Source organism: Heptranchias perlo, chromosome 3, assembly GCF_035084215.1.
Source record: "Heptranchias perlo isolate sHepPer1 chromosome 3, sHepPer1.hap1, whole genome shotgun sequence".
Taxonomy (NCBI): Eukaryota; Metazoa; Chordata; class Chondrichthyes; order Hexanchiformes; family Hexanchidae; genus Heptranchias; species Heptranchias perlo.
In genome coordinates this window covers 51402862-51426625 of record NC_090327.1, presented here as the reverse complement: position 1 = coordinate 51426625, position 23764 = coordinate 51402862, and the positions used below count along the sequence as shown (strand labels likewise).

Below are 23764 nucleotides of genomic sequence, written 5' to 3'. Positions count from 1 at the left end.
ATTACAACGGACTTTACAAAAACAAGTTTTGCTAAAAGGCATAATTGTACAATTAGTTTCAGTGCCTCTAGACAAAGAGTTGGTGGGGGGGGCGCGGCGGGGGGGTGAAGGAGGAATCCTAGCCTTGATTGTGATGTGAGGTCCAGGCCATGTTAAATCCTGGGCCTCATTTCAATAAGTTAGATCCTCGCTGTCAATGATGTGACACTGGCGGAAGGAAGCAAGCAAGTGCAGCAGGAGGTTGCTGCCCAGGATCCAAGCAAAAGTTTAACTCTGCGAGGGTCCGGGGCAGGGAAGGCCCAAGCATTCCTAGTGAGGTCTGGGGGAGCACTCCTGCTCCTCCAGGCCCATAAGGAAACCATTAAAAATAAAATTAACTTATCTCTTCAGCCTTCTTCTGGGCCTGCTGTTCCTCGGCACCAGGTATCCCTGGCAAGGCTGGCACCAGGCACCGACTTCACTGCAATAGATTAAAAATGTTGTCAGGGTCTGAATGATGTCAGCAGACCCTGACTTTTGAATCTCAGTGAGGGCTTCACACGCTGCTCAAAATTCACCTGTTAAGATGGCACCGGGTGAATTCGGTGAGTGCCACGCTGCCTATATTGTAACCCCACCGTATGTCTCGTTCTTGTCGGGGGCAGGGATTAAAATCAGGCTTTAATTGTCCAGGGTTCTTACTGTTGATCACTACCCAATGACATCTGCTGGAAATGTGGGTGTGCGTGCGCATGTGTGCGTGCTTGTGTGTGCACACACGTATGTTCAGGTGAGGATGTGTTCAGGCTTTGATTTCATGCCCTGCAAGAGCAAATACTGTCTGGACTAACACGTGAAGGATAGTCACTTAGGCAAGGAACCAGAGAGCGGCTGATGATTGTGAAGTGGGCCCCTGAAACAGTCAGCACTTCAAGAGAGATGGGGAGAAAATTGGAAGCAAAAAAGAAAAACTGCCTTGTGGGAGTTACATTTTATCTTCAACACAATTTCTTTTATACTTTTGGCTCACAAAATTTTAATTTGATGTTTTTATTATTGAACATACTAACTTTGGCCTCTGGGATGGCACCTTTTGCCAGACAGTCAGTCATCTGTCTCTCACTACCCTCCCCATACTGCATCAAACCATGCATGGTGTAGAAACAGTAACAACTGTAATTTTGGGTTTGGTTGTGTGTACTATGAGTTTAAATTTAAAAGACTACTCAGTCTTCCTGGCAGGCCAGGTTTTTTTTTAAAAAGAGAAACATAAAGGAACCAGGGAGAATTTTTACTATTGATTGTGGGTGATAAAATTGGATGCCTGCATCTTTCTTAATGCTAGCTGTACTTTGAATTGGAAGAAATGAAGGAGTTGGGTTTTATTAGCCTGTGGGATGTTTAACCAGATGTGAAATTTACCTGATTTTAATATTTGCAATCAAAGTAAGGCATTAATTTTAATAACTTAAATTATATTCAGTTGAAATCATTGATGTTGGTATTATTGTCACTTCATCCCTTCTCTGGGGAGGAATACACCTGGTGAGAAATTTGTCACCAGGTGTTACGGATCCTCGAGGAAGCAGTTAACAATTTCCAGTTTTTCAAGAGAGGGATCTGGATATCGAGCTTTCTCTCAGTAGAAGGAGACATGTGTGCTCCAGGTTTAATATGCACCATTGCTTACTTCTGAAAGACTGATCAATGCATGGAACAGACTTCTGGGCAGGACAGTGGCAAAAATCCTGGACTGATTTAAGAAACAGTTTGATGCTGTGAGGGCAAGGGTGAGAAACTTTAGGTTTGATCTGGACGGAAGAGCTAAGATGAGTAAAAATGACCTTCCTCATCTGTATCATTCATGTGAATTTGAAAGACAATACAGGTTCTGATTTTATGCCCCTTCTGCTAGCTGACTCAAAAGAAAGTCCCCTCTTTGTTGGAAATGGGAATTACGTTAGTGTGTGTTCTTACAGTTTCTCTGGCATTGGGGCTTTGAGTACTCCATATACAGTTGGTATCTAGGGATAGGCTTATTCCTTGGGAGTAAGTCCTGTTGGTTAAAGGGATGGATCCTTATACACATCAATGGGCTATAATTTGATGTTTTGTTGCTAATTTATCAATCCTTGTAATAACAATTTTGTTAATAATGATGCCTGTTTTGCTCAGACATTCTGTAATTGAGCTTTGGATCTAGTACTGAAAACTACGTTGATCTGCATTGGTCGTTATGGAGCCACTTGCTGATGGGTCTCGTAATAAGTCAATGGGAAGAAAATCGGGCGGAGCGTAAATTGAGCTAGCCGATTCCCTACCGCCCACTTTCTGTCTGGCAGTAAAAGTGAAAATAAACTGTAGTGAGTGTTTGCAGGCTAACGGTTCCTTTGAAGTATCACAGTTGAGTCTATTTCTGACCCTGCAGTAAAGTGTGCAAATCTGGGCACTGGGTGAGAACAGGATTGTAGTAGGGGAGAAAACGGAAACAAATTTAAAAAGATGAAAATGGAATATCAAATTAAGATCCAGTACAACAATACAAAAAAAAGGGGCAGTGGCAAAAACCAAAATACCGACCTGAAAATTCTTCCACCTTTCCCAATTGCAGCTTTTGTAGATCACATAATATAATAGATTCAAAACTTATTATAAACTGGCAAGATAGTTCCCAATAGGGAAGCAACTTATTGACGTTTCAGCTTCTTTTTTGGTTTTTGGAATTTCACTTAGGATCAGGGGAGCTCTGTTATATATTTAAGTTATGATGTGGAGATGCCGGTGATGGACTGGGGTGGACAAATGTAAGGAATCTTACAACACCAGGTTATAGTCCAACAAATTTATTTTAAAATCACAAGCTTTCGGAGATTATCCCCTTCGTCAGGTGAATGAGTGAAAAGGTTCTCAAATCGCATATCTTATACTAGGCTGGGACAGCATCACACCAATCAAAAGGTGTCGTTGTTGTTCAAACAGGCCAGTCACGGAGAACAGCACGTCCCAGTACACTGGATATACATTGTGTCAATTACACAGACAGACAGAAAGAAACCCAAATGGGAGAGAGAGAGAGAATATTAAAAACATAACTTTTTTTTCCCTTTTTGCTGGTGGGGTGTGTTCCTGGTTGTCGGTATGCTTCTCATAGAGAACAGAACGGACTATTGCAAAGAAGCATACCGACAACTGGACAACCAGGAACACTACAGACAGTTACCCGCAGATTCGACCAAAGAACACACCCACCAGCTCAACAAACTGATCAAGACCTTCGATCCAGACCTTCAAAGCATCCTACGTGCTCTCATCCCACGTACTCCCCGCGTGGGAGACTTCTACTGCCTCCCAAAGATACACAAAGCCAACACACCCGGACGTCCTATTGTATCAGGCAACGGAACCCTGTGTGAGAACCTCTCCGGATACGTCGAGGGCATCCTGAAACCCATCATACAGGGAACCCCCAGCTTCTGTCGCGACACTACAGACTTCCTACAAAAACTCAGCACCCACGGACCAGTTGAACCAGGAACACTTCTCACCACGATGGACGTCTCTGCACTCTACACCAGTATCCCCCACGATGACGGCATCGCTGCAACAGCCTCAGTACTCAACACCAACAACAGCCAATCTCCAGACGCCATCCTGGATCACAATGTCTTCACCTTCGATAACCAGTTCTTTACGCAAACACACGGAACAGCCATGGGGACCAAATTCGCACCCCAATACGCCAACATTTTCATGCACAAGTTCGAGCACGACTTCTTCACTGCACAGGACCTCCAACCAACGCTATACACCAGATACATCGACGGCATTTTCTTCCTATGGACTCACGGCGAAGAATCACTGAAGAGACTACACGATAACATCAACAAGTTCCATCCCACCATCAAACTCACCATGGACTACTCCTCAGAATCGGTTTCTTTCTTGGACACACGAATCTCCATCAAAGACGGGCACCTCAGCACCTCACTCTACCGCAAGCCCACGGACAACCTCACGATGCTCCACTTTTCCAGCTTCCACGTCAAAGAGGCCATCCCCTATGGACAGGTCCTACGACTACACAGGGTCTGCTCAGACAAGGAGGAACGCGATGGACACCTACAGACGCTGAAAGACGCCCTCGTAAGAACGGGATATGACGCTCGACTTGTCGATCGACAGTTCCAATGGGCCACAGCGAAGAATCGCATAGACCTCCTCAGAAGACAAACACGGGACGCAACCAACAGAGTACCCTTCGTCGTCCAGTACTTCCCCGGAGCGGAGAAACTACACCATGTTCTCCGCAGCCTTCAACATGTCATCGATGACGAACACCTCGCTAAGGCCATCCCCACGCCTCCACTACTCACCTTTAAACAGCCACCCAACCTCAAACAGACCATCGTTCGCAGCAAGTTACCCAGTTTTCAGGAGAACAGCGTCCACGACACCACACAACCCTGCCACGGCAACCTCTGCAAGACATGCCAGATCATCCACACGGATACCACCATCACATGAGAGGACACCACCCACCAGGTACATGGTTCATACTCCTGTGACTCGGCCAACGTTGTCTACCTCATACGTTGCAGGAAAGGATGCCCCAGAGCATGGTACATTGGCGAGACCATGCAGACACTGCGACAACGGATGAACGGACACCGCGCAACAATCGCCAGACAGGAGGGTTCCCTCCCAGTCGGGGAACACTTCAGCAGTCAAGGACATTCAGCCACCGATCTTCGGGTAAGCATTCTCCAAGGCGGCCTTCGAGACACACGACAACGCAAAATCGTCGAGCAGAAGTTGATAGCCAAGTTCCGCACCCATGAGGACGGCCTCAACCGGGATCTTGGGTTCATGTCACGCTACACGTAACCCCACCAGCAAAAAGGGAAAAAAAAGTTATGTTTTTAATATTCTCTCTCTCTCTCTCTCCCATTTGGGTTTCTTTCTGTCTGTCTGTGTAATTGACACAATGTATATCCAGTGTACTGGGACGTGCTGTTCTCCGTGACTGGCCTGTTTGAACAACAACGACACCTTTTGATTGGTGTGATGCTGTCCCAGCCTAGTATAAGATATGCGATTTGAGAACCTTTTCACTCATTCACCTGACGAAGGGGATAATCTCCGAAAGCTTGTGATTTTAAAATAAATTTGTTGGACTATAACCTGGTGTTATTTAAGTTAGCAACAGTTAGCTAAAACAAGTCATTATAGAAAGAAAGAGAAAGAACTTGCACTATATGTCTTTCATGTCCTCAGGACATCGCAAAGTGCTTCACAGACAATGAATTACTTTTGAAGTGCAGTCACAGCATGCGTGCCTCTCTGCCAAAGCTCCTCATGTGAGGATCTGGATTAAGCAGCTTTGGACTTGGATGTATAGAATATCAAGATGGTTAGCACAATGCAAGCTGTCCTGTGTAGGTCTTTCCACCACAAAGAAGGCAGATTTCCATCATATTTAAGAAACTAAGACTAGAGATGACAGTTGTTGGAAGGCATTATCTGGAGGCCAAGTTTTAGAATGGTGACAATGTACTTATATATTTTATGGTGAGTTATGGTTATCACCATGCCACTCACGAGGAACTCCTGGCACCTGGGGATGCTGGCAAGGGCTCAAACCTGCAACGGTCAGTTGTCTAACAACCAGCTAGTGACTATCCTCACCAGTCAGGAGATAAGCAGTGCGTATTTGGGGTCAATGTGACACCAAGGGGACATACCTTGTGATGGAAGTTCAGACCTAAATTAATCTTCTTTCGTAAAAATCAGTAATCGACACCTGAGTAATGCAGGGCATTGTTGATGATTGGCCAGTAAATCTGGCTCACTATTAGAACTGGAGAAGCAGACCTGTCACTGCAGGCTGGGATTCTTTCTACTTGGCTCCAGATAACCCTGCAAGCTATTACCTCCAATCGATTGGGGGGTCCTGGCCACACAAGCAGTAGCAAACTTACCAATGTGTAGTTGGCAAAACTGCAACAATAATCCAGCACATACTTGGCAGTTCCTAAACCTTGGCTCTGCTAAACCTGCACCTAAGGCACACTTTTAATATGCAGGCGGGATGAGTCCGGGGTGGGGTTTGATTTGCGGGCACTAAACCCGGAAGGGAAGTAGGCGGGTTGTGACTGAGGCCAATCAACGCCTCTTCCAGGTGTCGCAACACATCCCGGGGGGGGGGGGGGCGCGCGCGGAGAGAGAGCGAGAGACGGAAAGAACGAAAGAACAAAAGATAGATAGATAGATAGATAGATAGATAGATAGATAGATAGATAGATAGATAGATAGAAAGAAAGAAAGACCTCATTGGCAGTTAGGATAGAAATGGGGTGGGGGACAAGGATCAGAGGGCAGACATCGGACATCGGGATCGGGGGGTGAGGGGTGGGGCCCAGAAAACATTGTTTTTTAAGGTACGTTTATTTAATTTGTTTGGAATGGGAAATATAATTCTATTTAATTTATTTTTCACTGATCCGGCCCTTCCCACCTGGTTTCACCAAGCATGAATGGGAAGCCGTGGAAAAGTCACCCAGGTAACGTTAAAATCTTTTTAACTATCCAATACACAAAAAATAAACTACCTTAAGTACCTCAAATGGGTACATTTGCTCCTTTAATTATTAGCCTGCCAGATTTAAGTGGGGGCGGAACTTCCTGGTGACTGCTGTACACACGCACACAAATTTGCCAGAGTCTCATTCAAAAATGTGCGGGTTCCAGCCGGGATGTCTGCCCACTCCCAAAAACAGCGATTTTGATTGCCACCCCGGCCCCAACCCACCTGTTTTTCCCTTTTAGAATCGTGCCCCTAAACTCTCTAGATTTAGGCAAGTAGGGTGTGTCCCTACAAGGAGAGGGTGTGCATTCCACATCACTGTTTGATTGTACTGGGACCTTTGAATTGTACTTTATGTACCATTGCAAATTGTATGACCTGTATTGTATTGTTTGAAGTGTGACTTGAATTATATTTTATGTATCTTTACAAATTTTATGAATAAAATATATATTGAATTATAAAAAAAAAATTCCACATCAGGCAGAAAGAAGCTCTACCTGTGTGAATTTCTCAGTAGCTTTGCTTAGAGGCTGTTAAATATGGTGATGGGTTTCAACATGTCAAACATTTGGCATGTACACTACTGGGGATATGATGTAACCACAAGAGAGGAAAAAAATGACATCACTGTGCACCAGCAGCAATGGCAGCTGAAATAATTCATTCAAAAGTACAATACTTCAATGAACCAACTAATGAGAAATAAAATGTTGCCAAGCAATTATTTTTAAAGGAGGTTTTACATTCCGATCAGTCTGCTTACTGTTTGAGGTTGTTCAAATTCAATTGTGAATTAATTAGTCTCCTTTAACTGCCGTTGGCTTAAAAAGTATAGTTTGCTTTGGCGTTCTAATGCAGCAGCCAGTATTAAAAAGGAGTTTGGAACTCAGCACGGGCAACAGGTATTCTACAATTGGCGTCTCTGGGTTGGGCAGGGAAAAATTGGCTAGCAGTCCCACTCCAGATGTATCCATGCCAGAAGTACACAGGTATGGGGTAAGGAGAGGATTTAGCTCAAATATGATGTCCCTTGCAGTCAGATAGCCAGACATAATTTTTGCGCACAGCAAGGTCCAACAAACAGGAAGCTCCCCTAGATAATCTGTTTTAGTGATCTTGGTTAAGGGATAAATGTTGGCCAGGAGACAGGAGAACTCCCCTGTTCTTTTTCAAATAATGCCATGAGAACTTTTACGTCCTCATGAGGGGCCAGACGGGGCCTCACTTTAACATCTCATCCAAAATATAGTGGGGGAGAAATTTAACATCTCCCGCCTGGCGGAAACAGCACAGTAGAACCCCGAAAATAGTGCTCTACCACTGGATGGCCAGAGAGGTCCTGAGTCAGGCGGTACGACCGTTTAAAAAGCTAATTGGGGTCCTTTGATGTATACAGCACCCCGATTTTCATTTTTGGAATGAGCTGGACGGAGAGCGCGCCATGCACGCTTCAAACAGCATCAGGTGGCAGTCTGGCCAAAGAGGATCCAAAGGCGAGTTCCTCTTCATTTTTGCAGGGCCGGGGGGTGGGGGGGGGGGGGGGGGGGGGGGGGGAGTTTGAGTGCTCCTCCAGGCTCCACAAACCCAGCCTGGGCCACTGCCGTTCTGGCTCCCTCACTTCACAGATCGGGTTCCCCCGCCCCTCGATAAACATACCCTGCTCCGGCCTGGAGGTTGGTCGGGCCGCCTGACAGTTGATTTTGCAGCGATCTGCAGCTGGCAGGCCGTCTTAGGGCATTCCACCAGACAATTCCGCTCTGAGGGAAAATCCACCCCAGCACATCCGACAGTGCAGCACTCAGTCAGTACTGCACTGGAGTGTCAGCCTAGATTATGTGCTGAAATCTCTGGGGTGGGGCTTGAACCCACAATTTACTGACTCAGAAGCAAGAGTGCTACCGACTGATTCAGGACATTCAGAAGACAAACTAAAAGACTGATCCTCCCTCCCTATTCAGCAATTGGATTTCCCAGCCAAGCTCAAGGGTGACGAGGACAACTGAACCCCAACCTCTATTCAGCTGAGATCAGCTAATTTAGCTCTGACCGGGTATCATACCCAAAGCTCTCCTAATCTGTCTTAATACGACGTCAGGCAGTGCATTCACCCAGTGAACCACTGTGGAACGTACTAAACATTTTGTTTTGTAATGAGGTTCCATAACTAACTCTCACCATAATGCAGCACAGAAAGATTGTGAACCAAGTCCAGAAGCTTTTTATCTTTAATAGTCAAATTACTGAGAAGTATATTACAGTGCTGTCTGCAGAGAAAGACTGTAAACATGTCACACTTCTTTAAAATCAAGAATGTCAAATAGTCTGCCCGGAAGTCTAATTAAATACTGTGTGAGTCTGTCATTCAAGCATTCTGTTTTTGGTCAAACCACATCAGAGTAGCAATGCTTTTAACAGCTCTTTTATCTAAACATCTACAGTCAGTACCCTGCCCTAACATGTCTGTTACTTGTGTATTCTGTAACCTGTCTTTTTAAATACTATTTCCTCTTAACTCACAAGAAGTCTGAGAAAGGTTGTTTGTTTAGCAGCTAAAACAATGTTATTTAAAAATATTTACATAGCAAATACAACTATAGGCACTTTTATATTGACAGATTCCCCAAGCATGGATGAGTCTCATGCTGCATTAGGTCTGCGTTGGAGTACCTGGTGGCACTAGCAGTCTTGTGCAATATAAAAACACCTTACAAGAGAAAAAAAAACTTTGCTCCAAGTTTTCAAATCAGTTTCAGAAGCAACATTGGCTCTTTAACAGTCTCAATTGTGAGGCATCCCAGTGACTCAAAGGTAAAGTCTCTATCTCAAAGCCATACACCAAAGAAAGTCGCAGGATCAATAACCCGATCTGTGCTAATTTGGCTGATCTCAGCCGCGACAGCAACTGTTGCCTTATTTGAGGTGCAGCACCTCTTGGATTAGGGGGATAAAATGAATAAATCAGCCAGAGTTCATGCTCCTGATTTCTATCCAGCAACCCTTGCACATGCACATGTGGACACCAGATGAAGATGGGATCAGGATTGGCTATGATGCCCTCCACAGTTGGATAACCTGCCAGCATACATGAATAATGCCACTTGGGTGAATGACTTATGTTAGTGAGCCAACAGATTCAAGGAGAGAAGGGAAGAAAGTTGAAGAAAGGAAAAATAAATTACTGAGTAAAACACTGAATCTAAACTAAACTGGAACACGGAAGGTGTAAGAATGTAGAGCTCAATCAACCATAGATAAAATCCTCGTGTTCAAGGGTTAAGTACTGGCACAGTCCAACGCTATCAATTTCCCCTAATTTTCTCCCTTTCTCATGAAGTTGCTCAACCCTCTGATGCATCACCCAAGCAGCTATTCTTTATGTGTGAGTCAGAGGGGGTAAAATTCAACTTCGACGAGTGCACAAACCAGGTGGTAGGGGATCAGCTGCCTGTTATACACCTTGCCCGATTTGCCTTTCCATTGAAGTCATCCCATATTTTTTCTTGCCCTAGTGACCATTATTCATGTGTGAACTTTGGTGGTATGTGTCAGCAGGCTACCCGACCATGGGGATATCACATCCAAACCAATACTGGACATCCACACATATACTTTCCATCAGGAATCACTCGATAGCAGTCAAAAGTGGGCCTTCCCTAACCGATTCCCCCTTTCTTAATTGATGCCAATTGTGTGAAGAACTTCCTAAAATTAGTTCTAAATTAGTTTTTTTTTTATTAGTTTGATCCTGTGCCCTTGTTCTGCTGTTACAATTTAGCTTTAGTTCGCCGAACTAGTCTTTTCTATATCATTTACCATCTTATACACACACAAGTAACAATACTTCAAAGAAACGTAATTCTTTGGCTGTGAAGTGCCTTGGAACATCATGAGGATGCAAAAGGTGTTATGTAAATGCAAGCTATTTTTTTAAAAATTCAGTTCCCAGAGTTAACTGCAGCTCTCACAGAAATAAGCTTCAATTTGATATAAATTTATAGTCACTTTGTCTTGCCGAAAATATTTATTGTAGAAACCAGTAAAGTGTAGACTATTGCAAAGTAGTAGCAATAATCACAACTCAAATGATCCATTTTGAAGTTATAACAAGTAAAAATTTCTGTGTTTGTTAAAAAAGACACACTGGTACTATATGTTTGCACTGGGTCTGTTAGGCATAAATGACAATAGTGCTTCATCTTTGTGCACGCATTCACACACACTGTGGCGTACCTACAGTTGACATGCAGTGCTATCAACTGTGATCAGTCTCACAGCTCTAATAATGGATATCTTGTTTATAAAAACACAGACTTTTACTTGTTAGAATTTAGAGTGCAAAGGATCTTTTTTTAGCAATCCACTCTCTTTGGAATAGTGATGGGCTGAAGCTTTACCTTTCCATTGTAAAATGCACCCAATACAGCACCAATTTGTGTACAATAACTGGGGCATTAGACACAGTCTATACATTTCCTGCATTGACTCATAATTCAGATGCTACAACTGCTCCCCCTGCTGTTGTAAATTACATTTGAAGGGCTACAAGTCTCCATACCTTTCCAAATTTGCAAACTTCCCAAATCGAAATAGAAAACTCTGAATAATCCCTCGCATGCATTTAAAGTGATCAAAACTTAAAAGTACTGTCTAAATTCTTCCCAGGTATATAAAACAGATATGTTGCATCTGTACACAGAATCATAATTGAAGTAGAGTTCAAATATGACCATTTAGTAATCATGCAATAAATATTATCAGCAATTTGGTGTTGTGTTACAGTTTTGCTGTTCAACTGAACATAGGACCAGGAGTAGGCCATCTTGTCAACTGCAGCAATTCATTCTTTTAAATCCCAAATTCCCTGTCTTTTCTTCATATCCCATAATATCCTTACTTCCCAAGAAAGTAGCTATCTTAATTTAAGACAAGTCAATTTGTTTTTTCAAAAAATATTACAGATTTTTTCTGGGATAAAATACCATTTCCTCTGGCGGGGGAGTCAGGGACAAGGAGTAATCAATTTACGATTAATACTAAAATCATGAGGAGAGGGAGATTAGGAGTAATTTAATCAAGCAGAGGGTTATTACAGCATGAAATCCTTTGCCACAGGGAGTGGTTGAGGCAGAGGCACCTCAGGAAGGATATATTGGCCTTGGAGGGGGTGCAGTGCAGATTCACCAGAGTAATACCAGGGCTAATAGGGTTAAAATATAAGGACAGGTTGCATACACTAGGTTTGAATTCCCTTGAGTATAGACGATTAAGAGGTGATCTAATTGAGATGTTTAAGATGATTAAACAACAACCTGCATTTATATAGCGCCTTTAACGTAGTAAAACGTCCCGAGGCGCTTCACAGGAGCGATTATCAAAGAAAATTTGACACCAAGCAACATAAGGAGATATTAGGACAGGTGAGGTTTTAAGGAGCATCTTAAAGGAGGAGGTAGAGAGATTTAGGGAGGGAATTCCAGAGCTTAGGGCCTAGGCAGCTGAAGGCATGGCCGCCAATAGTGGGGCGATTAAAATCGGGGATATGAAAGAGGCAAGAATTGGAGGAATGCAGAGATCTCAGAGGGTTTTGTCCGCGAGCGTGACCCTGTTCTGTTGGTCGCTTGCCATTTTAATTCCCCTTCCCCTCCTACTCTGACCTCTGTGTCCTCAGCATCTTACACTGTTCCAATGAAGCTCAAGGAGGAACAGCACCTCATCTTTTGTTTAGGCACGTTACAACTTCAACATTGATTTCAATAACTTCAGATCATAACCACTGCTCCCATTTTTTCCGTCAGCTAGTGCTGGTTATGGTTCAGCTGCTGCCATTCACAGCTGCTACTGATCAATCTTTTGCTTCTTAACCTGTCCCATTACCAACTTCCTTGCTTTGCACTATCATCCCTTTTGTCATTTAATCACTTGTGCCCTCCATCCTATCACAGACCTTCCCTTTTGTTCATTCCTCCCCTCCCCCCGGCTCTGTAGTTGCTCAAAAACTTTAACTCTTAATATCTTCCAGTTCTGACGAAAGGTCTTTGACCTAAAACATTAATTCTGTTTCTTTCTCCACAGATGCTGCCTGACTTGCTGAGCTTCTCCAACGTTTTCTGTTTTTATTTCAGAGGGTTTTGAGCTGGAGGAGGTTACACAGATAGGGAGGGACGAGATTTGAAAACAAAGATGAGAATCGAGGCGTTCCCAGACCGGGAGCCAATGAAGGTCAATGATGGGAGAACGGGACTTGGTGGGAGTTTTGGATGAGCTGAAGTTTATGGAGGGTGGAAGATGGGAGGCCAGCCAGGAGAGCATTGGAATAGTCAAATCTAGAGGTAACAAAGGCATGGATGAAGGCTTCAGCAGCAGATAAGCCTAGGCAGGGGCGGAGACGGGAGATGTTACGGAGGTGGAAGTAGGCAGTCTTGGTGATAGGAGTGGATATGTGGTCCTATTTGACCCTCATCGGGGTCAAATAGGACGCTACGGTTGCAAACGGTCTGGTTCAGCCTTAGACAGTGACCAGGGAGAGGGTTGGAGTCGGTGGCTAGGGAACGGAGTTTGTGGCGGAGACTGAAGACAATGGGTTCGGTCTTCCCAATATTTAGCTGGAGGAAATGGTAGAGAAAACTATTTCCTCTGGTGAGGGAGTCCAGAACAAGGGGGCACAACCTTAAAATTAGAGCTAGGTCATTCAGGTGAGAACAGGACTGGACTCAGCTATAATGCTCCTTATGTTAGAATAACCATCTACAGTCATATGTGAAGTATGAGCAATTACTTGGGCAAAGTACTGAGCTGTTGATGCTCACGGAACCATACTGCCACAAGAATCACAATGAGACACAGGAAAAGACAAAAAAGTGGGAGGAAAAGTAATTCTTTTAAAACTCATACAAGTATCTTTTTAACACATAAATTAAAATTTGTAGAATTTTTATTCTGCTTTAAAGAGCTTTGATACAATGGTCTTAGAAAACTTTTATTGGGTTTCTTTAAGTTGGAGATATTTGTAAATAACAGGCGTTGAAAGGACCTGCCCTTCTGGTGGTATGTGTTACATTACAGTTTTAATTTGGGAGACACTAAGTCTGACAGAGTATTCCACAGTGGTCTGCCTAGACTGAATGTATCCCATCTGCATTTACCTCCAGCTGTCACTGCCATTCTAGCCCAGAGTGTCTCTGGAGTGAAAAGGTCAGCTGTGCCTGTCTGCCATCAGAACCAATACAGCAACAGGCTTTTTACTACAAAACTATCCTTTACAGTTAGTTACAGTTGTGCCTAATATCCCATTACAGATGTTAACAGGAACCAAATTAACAACAAAAAACATTCAAAAATGGATTTGGCTGCCATTTGTCACTAATAACCAGTGTCAAGATAGATATAAACTTTTTTTTGGAATAAGTTTGCATTTGCTGATTTTTTTGAAGGATTCCTTTGGGTTCTAGCCATCATGAATGAGTATGGACTTCACGAAAAATTTATTGTGAATGAATATAGCCTATATCAATTTCAATGTAGGCAAGTGAGGTCATCCACTTTGGACCTAAAAATATGATGTGGAGATGCCGGTGATGGACTGGGTGGACCTAAAAATAGATCAGAGTACTTTCTAAATGGTGAAAACCTCGAAACAGTGGAGGTCCAAAGAGACTTAGGGGGTCCATGTACATAGATCATTAAAATGTCATGGACAGGTACAGAAAATAATCAAAAAGGCTATTGGAATGCTGGCCTTTATATCTAGAGGACTAGAATACAAGAGGGTAGAAGTTACGCTACAGCAATACAAAGCCCTGATTAGACACACCTGGAGTACTGTGTTCAGTTCTGGGCACCGCACCTTAGGAAGGAAATGTTGGCCTTTGAGGGAGTGTAGCGTAAATTTACTAGAATGACTCCAAGGGTTAAATTACGAAGAGAGATTACACAAACTAGGGTTGTATTCCCTGGAATTTAGAAGATTAAGGGGTGATTTGATCGATGTTTTCAAGAAATTAAGGGAAACTGTTAGGGTAGATGGAGAGAAACTATTTCCGCTGGTTGGGGAGTCTAGGACTAGGGGACATAGGCTAAAAATTGGAGCCAGGACTTTCATGAGTGAAGTTAGGAAACACTTCTACACGCAGAGGGTGGTAGAAGTTTGGAACTCTCTTCCGCAAATGGCAGTTGATGCTGGCTCAATTGTTAATTTTAAATCTGATATTGATAGATTTTTGTTAACCAAAGATATTAAGGGATATGGGGCTAAAGCAGGTATAGGAAGTTAGGTCAAGATCAACCATGATCTCACTGAATGGCAGAACAGGCTCGAGGAGCTAAATGGCCTACTCCTGTTCCTGTGTTCCTTGCCTCCTGCTTTTAAGCAGTTTTTGTGGGATCTACATAGGATTTGGATTCTCTCTCTTTATGTAGCATTAGAGAAACAGACCTGCGCACATGCCAATAAACTATGGCCCTGAATTTCCTTGGACTTCCTCCCGCTGAAACTTTGCTGGAATTGTGGTGGGAAACCCTGTTTAGGCATGTAAACGGGTCTTTCACCATATTTCCAGAAAAGTTATGGTGGTGTAGTGGCAGAAGGTCCAAGGAAATTCAGGGCCTATGCGTTTCTTGCACCTACATTGGTGCATGTACAGTTTGCAGCAATTATTGTTTTCTTCACTCTATTTAGACTCATGCAAGAGACAATGGGATGAATTTGCTCGGAGCTTCTTCCGCTTCACTGTTGTAACTTCAGCCAAAACCCCATTTACAGCAACAGAGCAGGGGAAGCCCGGAGGAAATTCACCTCCCAAGTCACAGGCACACTTTATAAAAACTCACATTAACAGTGACTGGGCAGAAATGGAAGGGCAAGAGACAGGCAGCATTGCAGCAGCCATTTCTTTAAACTACCCTTGGCATGATTTCCTCCTTCCCTCAGTTAAACCCCTATGCAAGTTTCACCAACAGCAAAGAGCAGCTTCCAATGTGCACAGTAGCTCTCCCTTGCTGCTTTCTATCAAATGCAGAACTCCCAGGAATGCCAACTGAGGCTGAGTTGATTAACACTTTCAAAAAGAAATTGGATAAGTATCTGGTTAGTAATGGGACAGGAAATTATGTAGATAGGGGCTTTTATCTGAATCTATACCTGTGTTACTGTGGCGACGGTAAGAAATGTTGTCTGTGGTGGGCAGAAAGCCAGAATAGAATTGTAAGTAAATGCACTGCCTGGTACAATACTGAGCCATGCAAACCAAGAAAATCCTAGATTTAATCTTGGTCTGTGCTGAGTCAGTTGACCTTAGCCAAGACTGTGGTGAAGATACAATAATTAATTTCAGTATCCCGAGAGTGCGGGGGGGGGGGGGGGGGGGGGGGGGCAGGGGGGAAGGTAAATGAGCCAGTGTTCCTACTTCGGATTACAAATCTAGTAATTCTTGCTGAGACCCAGTTCCACCTCTCCACACTTCCCTTGTCCTCAGGACTGTGCTGTCATGGACGGGTCAGAATTTCCTCCAAATAATCATTCAGAAGATTGAAGCCATTGTTTTCCCCCCACCATAAACTCCGCTCTCTTGCCACTGACTCCATCTCCCTGCTGGACCTTCATGCATATTGAACCAGACCACACAAAGCTTTGGTGACCTGTTTGACCCAGAGGTAATCTTCAAGCCCCACATTCCATCCATCACCAGGACCACTTCCACTTCTACTTCTATCCCTACCTCATCTACACCTGGAATCTTTAGGTTGTATTGGCTGTGTCACACATTGGATAAACTTGTTAAACCCTTGAGAAATTGCTGCGGTCTTAGACATGTGCTCGGTGAAATAACTTTGATAAGCAGCAGCCGTGACTAGAAAACCACCATCTTTTGATAGAGCTAATTTTATTCAAAGACACACCATAATCTCTCACTGCTACTACAAGATTTAAAAAATTAAACAATAAAATTATGCAAGTTTTTTCTCAGTCTGATTTTTTTCTTCTTCTCTTTCAAACTCTCCTGAAGATAATGACTTTTACTTCATGGGCACTGTCAGCTCTACAGTACCACTCCTTACATAAGTGGCTATGTCAGCTCTACAGTACCACTCCTTACATAAGTGGTTATTCTTTATTGTGTTCCTGGACAGTAAGTTTTGGCAGGCTAAACGAACATGGCGTGGGGAAAGGGGAACTCATAGCTGAGCATAAAAATTTCCTTTCTGGATGTCCACACACATGCAATTCGAGCATGGGTCACTAAATAGCATTTAGGAATCAGGGCTGAGTTTGCTCCTCTAGCAAGTTGCACTGAGGCCAACTGTAGCACCAGTGGGGATCACTTAGCTCAGCAGACCAGGGGCTGAACTTGGGACCTTTCTTGTCCGTATGATTCACCGCTTCATGCCACACTACATGCTGCACTGAGCAGTCAAGGAATTCTGCTCATGTTTAAGGCACTAGATATAAGGTAGCTGTCACCAGCAGGAAATGAGACACAAGCTCTCACAATCATGGTGACAGCACAAGATGAGGCATGCCTCAGAGCCCAAGGTGAGAAAATAAAGTATAAGGAGAAAACTACTAGAGATTAGTCTGACAAGGATCAGCTGTTATTTTCCACTTTGTAATAACCACCACAAAGTGGTTGCTAGTAAATTGCTATTCCATCAGTAAACTATTTTTATGTTATGCATATTGTAAAGGGAGGTTATAAACAGAAATACCCATCCTCTTTAGTATGGGTGAATAACATTTTTAAATCAGTGTTGCCATTAAATTAATTCCAAAATGGCAGCTTCAGTTTAATATCTCAGCTGACCGACAATTTGATACTTCATCAGTAGTGCACTGAAGTCTCAGTGTAGATTATCAACAGGTATTTCCTAAGAGCTCCTCCTGATCATATCTACAACTAAAACTCTGGATAAACTGCGTAAACGGGGTCCCTGCTTATCTTCTGCTGAAATTATGGAGGCCAATCGAGAGAAACCCCAAGGAAATTCCTGGGATATGTGCTCAAGACCTGGAGTGGATCTTTCAATTCTTCCCACTCAGCTCCAGTTAAGCATCCAAGCCAATTCCCTAATGAATGAATGGTCTTACCTGGACAATGACCGATGTTCAGTAGCAGTAAGCTATTGAATTTTAACTTAACAGTACTGTATGCATACTTGACGATCCCTGTGCTTTGGCTCTCGCTAAGCTCAGCTAAAATTCTCTACATTTAGGTAATCCCTACAAGGAAAGACTGTACACACTCAGATGTAGATTTCTACAGTTTGGAAACATAAGCCTGGTGATGGGTTTCTGCATACATCAGACACCAGGCTGATCAAAAAAACTGGCAAACTTCAGGAAAAAATATTCAATTTTTGAAAGACAGTCTGTGGTATGTTAATATTTTTTCCCCAGAAATAACAGCTGCTGAAGTGAAACGTCAAAACAAACAGATATTTTCAATCTCTTCAAAAGGCATCGAAAGTGGTATTATAAACTAAAAATTTTATTTGTGTATGTTATGTCCGCCATGAGTAGTAATAGGTTTGGATTGTGATGCCACCCACAGATGGTGCAGTGTATCAACTTTGTCTCAATTCTGTAGAGGCACTGTGCACAGATGAATTCCAGGATACTGGATTTGGGATCAAAGCTGATTAGAGAGTTGCGCATTAGCAATTGTTGCTGAAAGAACACCTGGATTGTTCTAATCATACCTTAATAATGGATTTCCTGACTTGGAAATATAGCGCCGTTTCTTCATCGTCGCTGGGTCAAAATCCTGAAACTCCCTACCTAACAGCACTGTGGGAGAACCTTCACCACACGGACTGCAGCGGTTCAAGAAAGGCGGCTCTCCACCACCTTCTCAAGGGCAATTAGGGATGGGCAATAAATGCTGGCCTTGCCAGCGACGCCCACATCCCATGAATGAATAAAAAAAGGATCATAAGAAAATAACTGGTTTGATTTCAGAAGTAGTGACTTTATGTGGAGGATGCTACTGCATACACTTATACATCAATACAAAGATGAGCTAGCTGAGGTTTTAGCAGCTAATCTAAAAACACCGAAAGATCTAAAAAAAAGGGGAACGAAAGCATAGAAATAGAAATTTCTGACATAACTTTCTTAATATTTATCTTTGTGCCTGTAATAATAAAAATTACAAATGCACTTTATTAGAAAAACTCTTGTGCCTGTAACATATTTTTGATTGTTTTTTCAAATCGTTCCATGATGTCAGTGTTATTCTTTGTTGGTTACATGGTTACTAGAGACCAATGAGCAATGGCTATCAAAGACTAATAACAGTTGAGAATGTTCAGTCATATTATTCTCACGTTCCAAACACAGGGGTAGAAATTGGGCCAAGCCTGTTTTTGGGCCCAGACTCGGCGCTGAGCAAGCAGTGCATGCCCAAACTGGCAGACCCAAAATTAGGCCTCCACAGGCAGCTTGCCTATCTCGGAAAAAAGGTGGGCGTACTCAGGTGTGTGCTGGGGGAATGGGACAGCAGGAGAGGGGCAATCTGGAATTGCAGTGGAACCGGGAGGAGCATTCCTGTTCCTCCTGGCTCCACATTAATCTTAAAAAAATTATTTTACTTACCTTTTTGGTGGCAGCTGCTTGCTAGGTCACATCCACACCTGGGAAAACAGAGTGGAGTAGGCCTGATGCCTACTTCGATCAGGGAAGGCCAACCTCAGGAAGATATGCTAAAACAGGCATTAGGCCCCTCATTTGCATTTGCAAGATACCTAACACCTGTTGAAGGCGGCATTCCTGGATGCCTCAAAATCATCCGAAGCCAATCTGATATACTTTTTTCAGATGTCTTTGGAGCACAGAGCATAGCCCCGTAAAATTGTACATTTCCCCCCCCAACACACATTTTCGGGTGCAACAATGATCAATTTCTACCCCACTACGTTAAAAAAGAGCACTTGTTACCATAGCAACTGGCCAATCTCTGCCATCCCACCTAATATGGCCTGCCTTTGCAAGCATTGGTCCAGAGCCCCATTAAATAAACACAGATCAATTAGTTGGTCTTATAAGTAGCTGAAGGCAATGAGATTACAAAAAAGGGATGAGAACAGAAGAGTCATATGATCACTACAGGCCAATGAGATTACTGAAAAGGGATGGCTAGAGTGTAAAAAGTCACATGTTTGGGGGCAAAAGTGCTTCATCTTATATGCAGTTTAAGTCATCACTCTAGTTGTTCCCTCCTGACTGGTTTCCCTCCTAGGGAAACAATCTCACGAAAAATGGTGGACCCGTCAGCTACTGCTTGTTCCACTCTTCAAGTGCTGTGATACTAAAATGATAACTTTCCCTCCCAACTCCTGAATTAAATTTGGAGACAGTTCAGTAGGATAGATATCCGGACCGAAGATTTAAAATTAGCAGCACGAGCCAGGACTGAAGTTAGGAGGCAGATTGCTATTTAAATTTTACAGGAGCAGAGGGAAAAGCTGATAGGAATGTGATGATTGAAATGAGAAATGAAAATGTTTTTGTGTTGCCATGCGGCATGAAAGTTTGAATTTTGGTGGAAAGAAACTTTGTAATGTTGTTCCTCATCTTGTACTAGAGTCATGAATTTTTCTGTTTTATTTTCAATGGAGTTTTGGGGGTCATTCTATACACGGGTCGCTATATATGAAAGTGTATGTGGTATATGCCGTTTTCTTTTAAAAATAAAGAGGAACTCACCTTTGGGATCCTCTTTGTCTGGGCACCAGCTAATACTAGAGTGTGCACTGTGCATGCGCCACACAGTTTAGTCCAAAATTGACAATTGGGATCCTTTTTATGACATAGGACCTCGATTTGCATTTTAAATAGAAATAACATCTGACTCGGGGGGCACTCCTGAGGAGAATATTGGGGAATATTGCCGCAGCCACAGCGACAGGGCAATGAAGCGGTAGGTCGTTGCCCACTATTTTTGGGGCGCTACTGTCCTATTTCCGTGGGCGGGAGGCCTGAAAATCCACCCGTTGTCTTCTAATCTAAGTCATTCTTTTCGAGAACTTCAAAGCTATGGAACTGCATATCTCCATCAGTCTTTCCTTGCTCCTACAATTTACAGACTTTTAAAACTCAACCTTTGCATCACCTAATCACTACTACTTGATCTACTTCATTTTCTGTCTTACTGTTTTTAACTTTGGTGCTATGCCCCAAGTTGGATGTTGACCCTTCTCTAAAGCTAAAATAAAACAGAAGTCATATCTCAAATTAAACGGGGATAGTTTTAAATCTTGTTATAGAGAGCACACATGCCTAGCATCCTCTGCCACCACACACTAATGTTTTTATGAATAAATGCTGCAATACACATCATTGAAACAACTAATGACAACTCTAGTGCACCACCATTGAACCCATTCAACCTTCACATAGGTAATTCCTGAACCATATTGTATAAAATGCATGTGGTAACCTCTCTCACAAGGTAGGCTATAACAGGCAATGGTGCAGAAAATGAGCAGCTGTTTTGTTATCATTTCTGTCATACAGATTAGATATTTGTTCTCCACCAGTTCATATGCTTTAAAAAGAAGTTACTAACTGCGGTCTAAATGTAAAAGCTCTCTTTCTAGGAATCAGTTTCATGGTTACTAAAAGATCCGATGAATTTCGAAAATCAATTCACCAGCACGGATATTAAATTTGTGCAGTATCTGCTCTTTAGTAAAGATTTGAAATGATATACAACAGAACTTAAATTTCAGTAGCATGCTTCACATGCAGGAAGGTATCTAAAAAGTGTTTTACATTAAATACAAGGAAAAAATAGAAATGGAAAATCATAGCTGTTCCAACACAAATGTAGGAGAAACATCTTATTCCAACTAAATTACAGCTGTCCCAGACACTTAAGTTCACTAATGCTCCATTCACATTACTGGAAAATGAGTTCTAAATCTGCCCCGTGCATATTCGGAACCTGGTGGTAACACTTGAAAAAATGTACATGCACAATGTTACGTTGTGCAGTTTCTTAAATCATATTTATGACTTGGTGCTTCTGGCCACAGATTTTCCCCAGTATTAGAGGTAGCTCCGTACAGGTCAGCAATGTTAAGACCACATTTCTCACTGTATGGGTGGGCTGAGGGAAAAAACAATTTGTTTCACTGATGCCATATCCTGATCAGTCCCAGTGAAGGGCACTGAAAAAACTGAAGATACATATTTATGCAATTTTCTCCTCTCCCCATCTAAAAATATTGACTCCTCACTGGGGCTTGGTTTCACAGGTTGCCCTCTAGAACCTTGCCGAGGGACCATTATTTATTTGTGATCATGTCTGATAACCCCATATGTACACACATGTGCAAACTCAGAATGCCAATTAGAAGTGGCTGATTCTCCCCTCACTAATCCAGAATGCCAAGGTCAATTGTAGCAGCAACAACACGAACTTGCATTTATATAGCGTCTTCAACATAGGAAAATTTGCCAAGGTGCTTCATAGGAACGTAACCAGGCAGAAATTGAGACTAAGCCAAAGGAGGAGATATTGGGGGGAGTGAGTAAAAGCTTGATCAGAGGTAAGTTATAAGCAGGGTCTTAAAGGAGGAGAGAGAGTTGGAGAGACTGAGGCGTTTAGGTAGGGCATTCCAGAGCTTTGTGCTAGGCAGCTGAAGGCATGGCCACCAATGGTGGGCGAGAGGAGTGGAGGATGCATAGGAGGCCAAAGTTGGAGGAACGCAGAGTTCTCAAATGGTTGTAAGGCTGGAGGAAGTTACAGAGATATGGAAGAGTGAGGCCATGGAGAGATTTAAATATGAGGATGAGAATTTTAAAAGTGAGGCATTAATGGACAGGGAGCCAATGTAGTTTAGGGAGCATAGGTGTGATGGGTGAATGGTACTTGGTGCGGGTTAGGATACAGGCAGCAGAGTTTTGGATGAGCTGAAGTTTACAGAGGGTGGAAGATGGGAGGCAAGCCAGGAGGGTATTGGAATAGTCGAGTCTGGAGGGAGCAAAAGCATGGATGAGGGTTTTATCAGCAGATGGGCTGAGGCAGGGGCTGAGACAGGCAATGTCACGGAGGAACCCTACCACTATATGGCTACGATCAACAAACTCAGCACTGAATCACACCTAGATACTTCCTGGTCTATATGACTCAGTGCTGAGTCACTTTGTTTAAATGGGGATGATAGGTGTATGGATAAAGTTTGTGTGAGCGGGTGAATGGGTGACCGTTGAAGTAGCTAATTAGACAATAACTTGTGTTCTGCATCTGGTAACTTGCATTAGCTTTTCTTCATTCTTCAGCATTTTATGCATGGAAGTATTGTTGTCCCATCATACTCCATTAATTTAATGAGATCTCAAAGAAACATTTGTTCTATCTTAGGGGGCTATTTCTGAAGGTAGAACTATTTTTTCCTGTATTGGAAAACTAGTAATCACACAATCTGAATATGATCAGTCTCAGGGGAGTAAACTAGCAAGAAATATAAGAACAGATTGTAAGAGCTTCTACAAGTATGTAAAAAGGAAGAGATCAGCAAAAGAAAGTGGAGGAAGAAACAGGAAAAATTATAATGGGGAATAGGGAAACGGCAGCGACGTTAAACAAATATTTTGTATCTGTTTTCACAGTAGAAGAGACAAAAAATGTACTGGAAATAGTGGAGAACCAAGGGTCTAATTAGAGTAAGGAACTTAAAGTAATTAAGATCAGTAATGAAAATGTATAGGAGAAATTAATGGAACTAAAAGCCAACAAATCCCCTGGACTTGATGGCCTACATCCTAGGGTTTTAAAAGAGGTGGTTGCACAGATAGTAGATGCATTGGTTTTGATTGTCCAGAATTCCCTAGATTCTAGAACGGTCCCCGTGGTTTGGAAGGTAGCAAAGGTAACCCTGTTATTGAAGAAAGGAGGGAGAGAGAAAACAGGGAACTATAGGCCAGTTAGCCTGACATCAGTAGTAGGGAAAATGCTGGAATCCATTATTAAGGATGTAATAACAGGGCACTTAAAAAAAAATCATAATATGATTAGGCAGTGTCAACACGGTTTTATGAAAGGGAAATCGTGTTTGACAAATCTATTAGAATTTTTTGAGGGTGTAACTAGCAGGGTAGATAAGGGGGGAACCAGTGGATGTGGTATATTTGGATTTTCAAAAGGCATTCAATAAGGTGCCACACAAGAGGTTGTTACACAAGATTAGGGTTCATGAGATTGG

General features: G+C 42.7%; 1 protein-coding gene across 2 annotated transcripts in view; it reads right to left on the bottom strand.

Moving 5' to 3' along the window:
• dlgap1a (discs, large (Drosophila) homolog-associated protein 1a) overlaps positions 1–23764 on the bottom strand; it is a 221819-nt gene that overhangs the window by 114659 nt on the left and 83396 nt on the right. Inside the window, exon 5 of one of the 2 annotated variants that reach the window (XM_067979641.1) lies at positions 1747–1755. The exons of the other annotated variant lie outside the window; for it this stretch is intronic. Within the exon in view, the coding sequence (XP_067835742.1) occupies positions 1747–1755 (9 nt within the window). The remainder of the gene's footprint in view (positions 1–1746; positions 1756–23764) is intronic. 2 annotated transcript variants of the gene reach the window in all.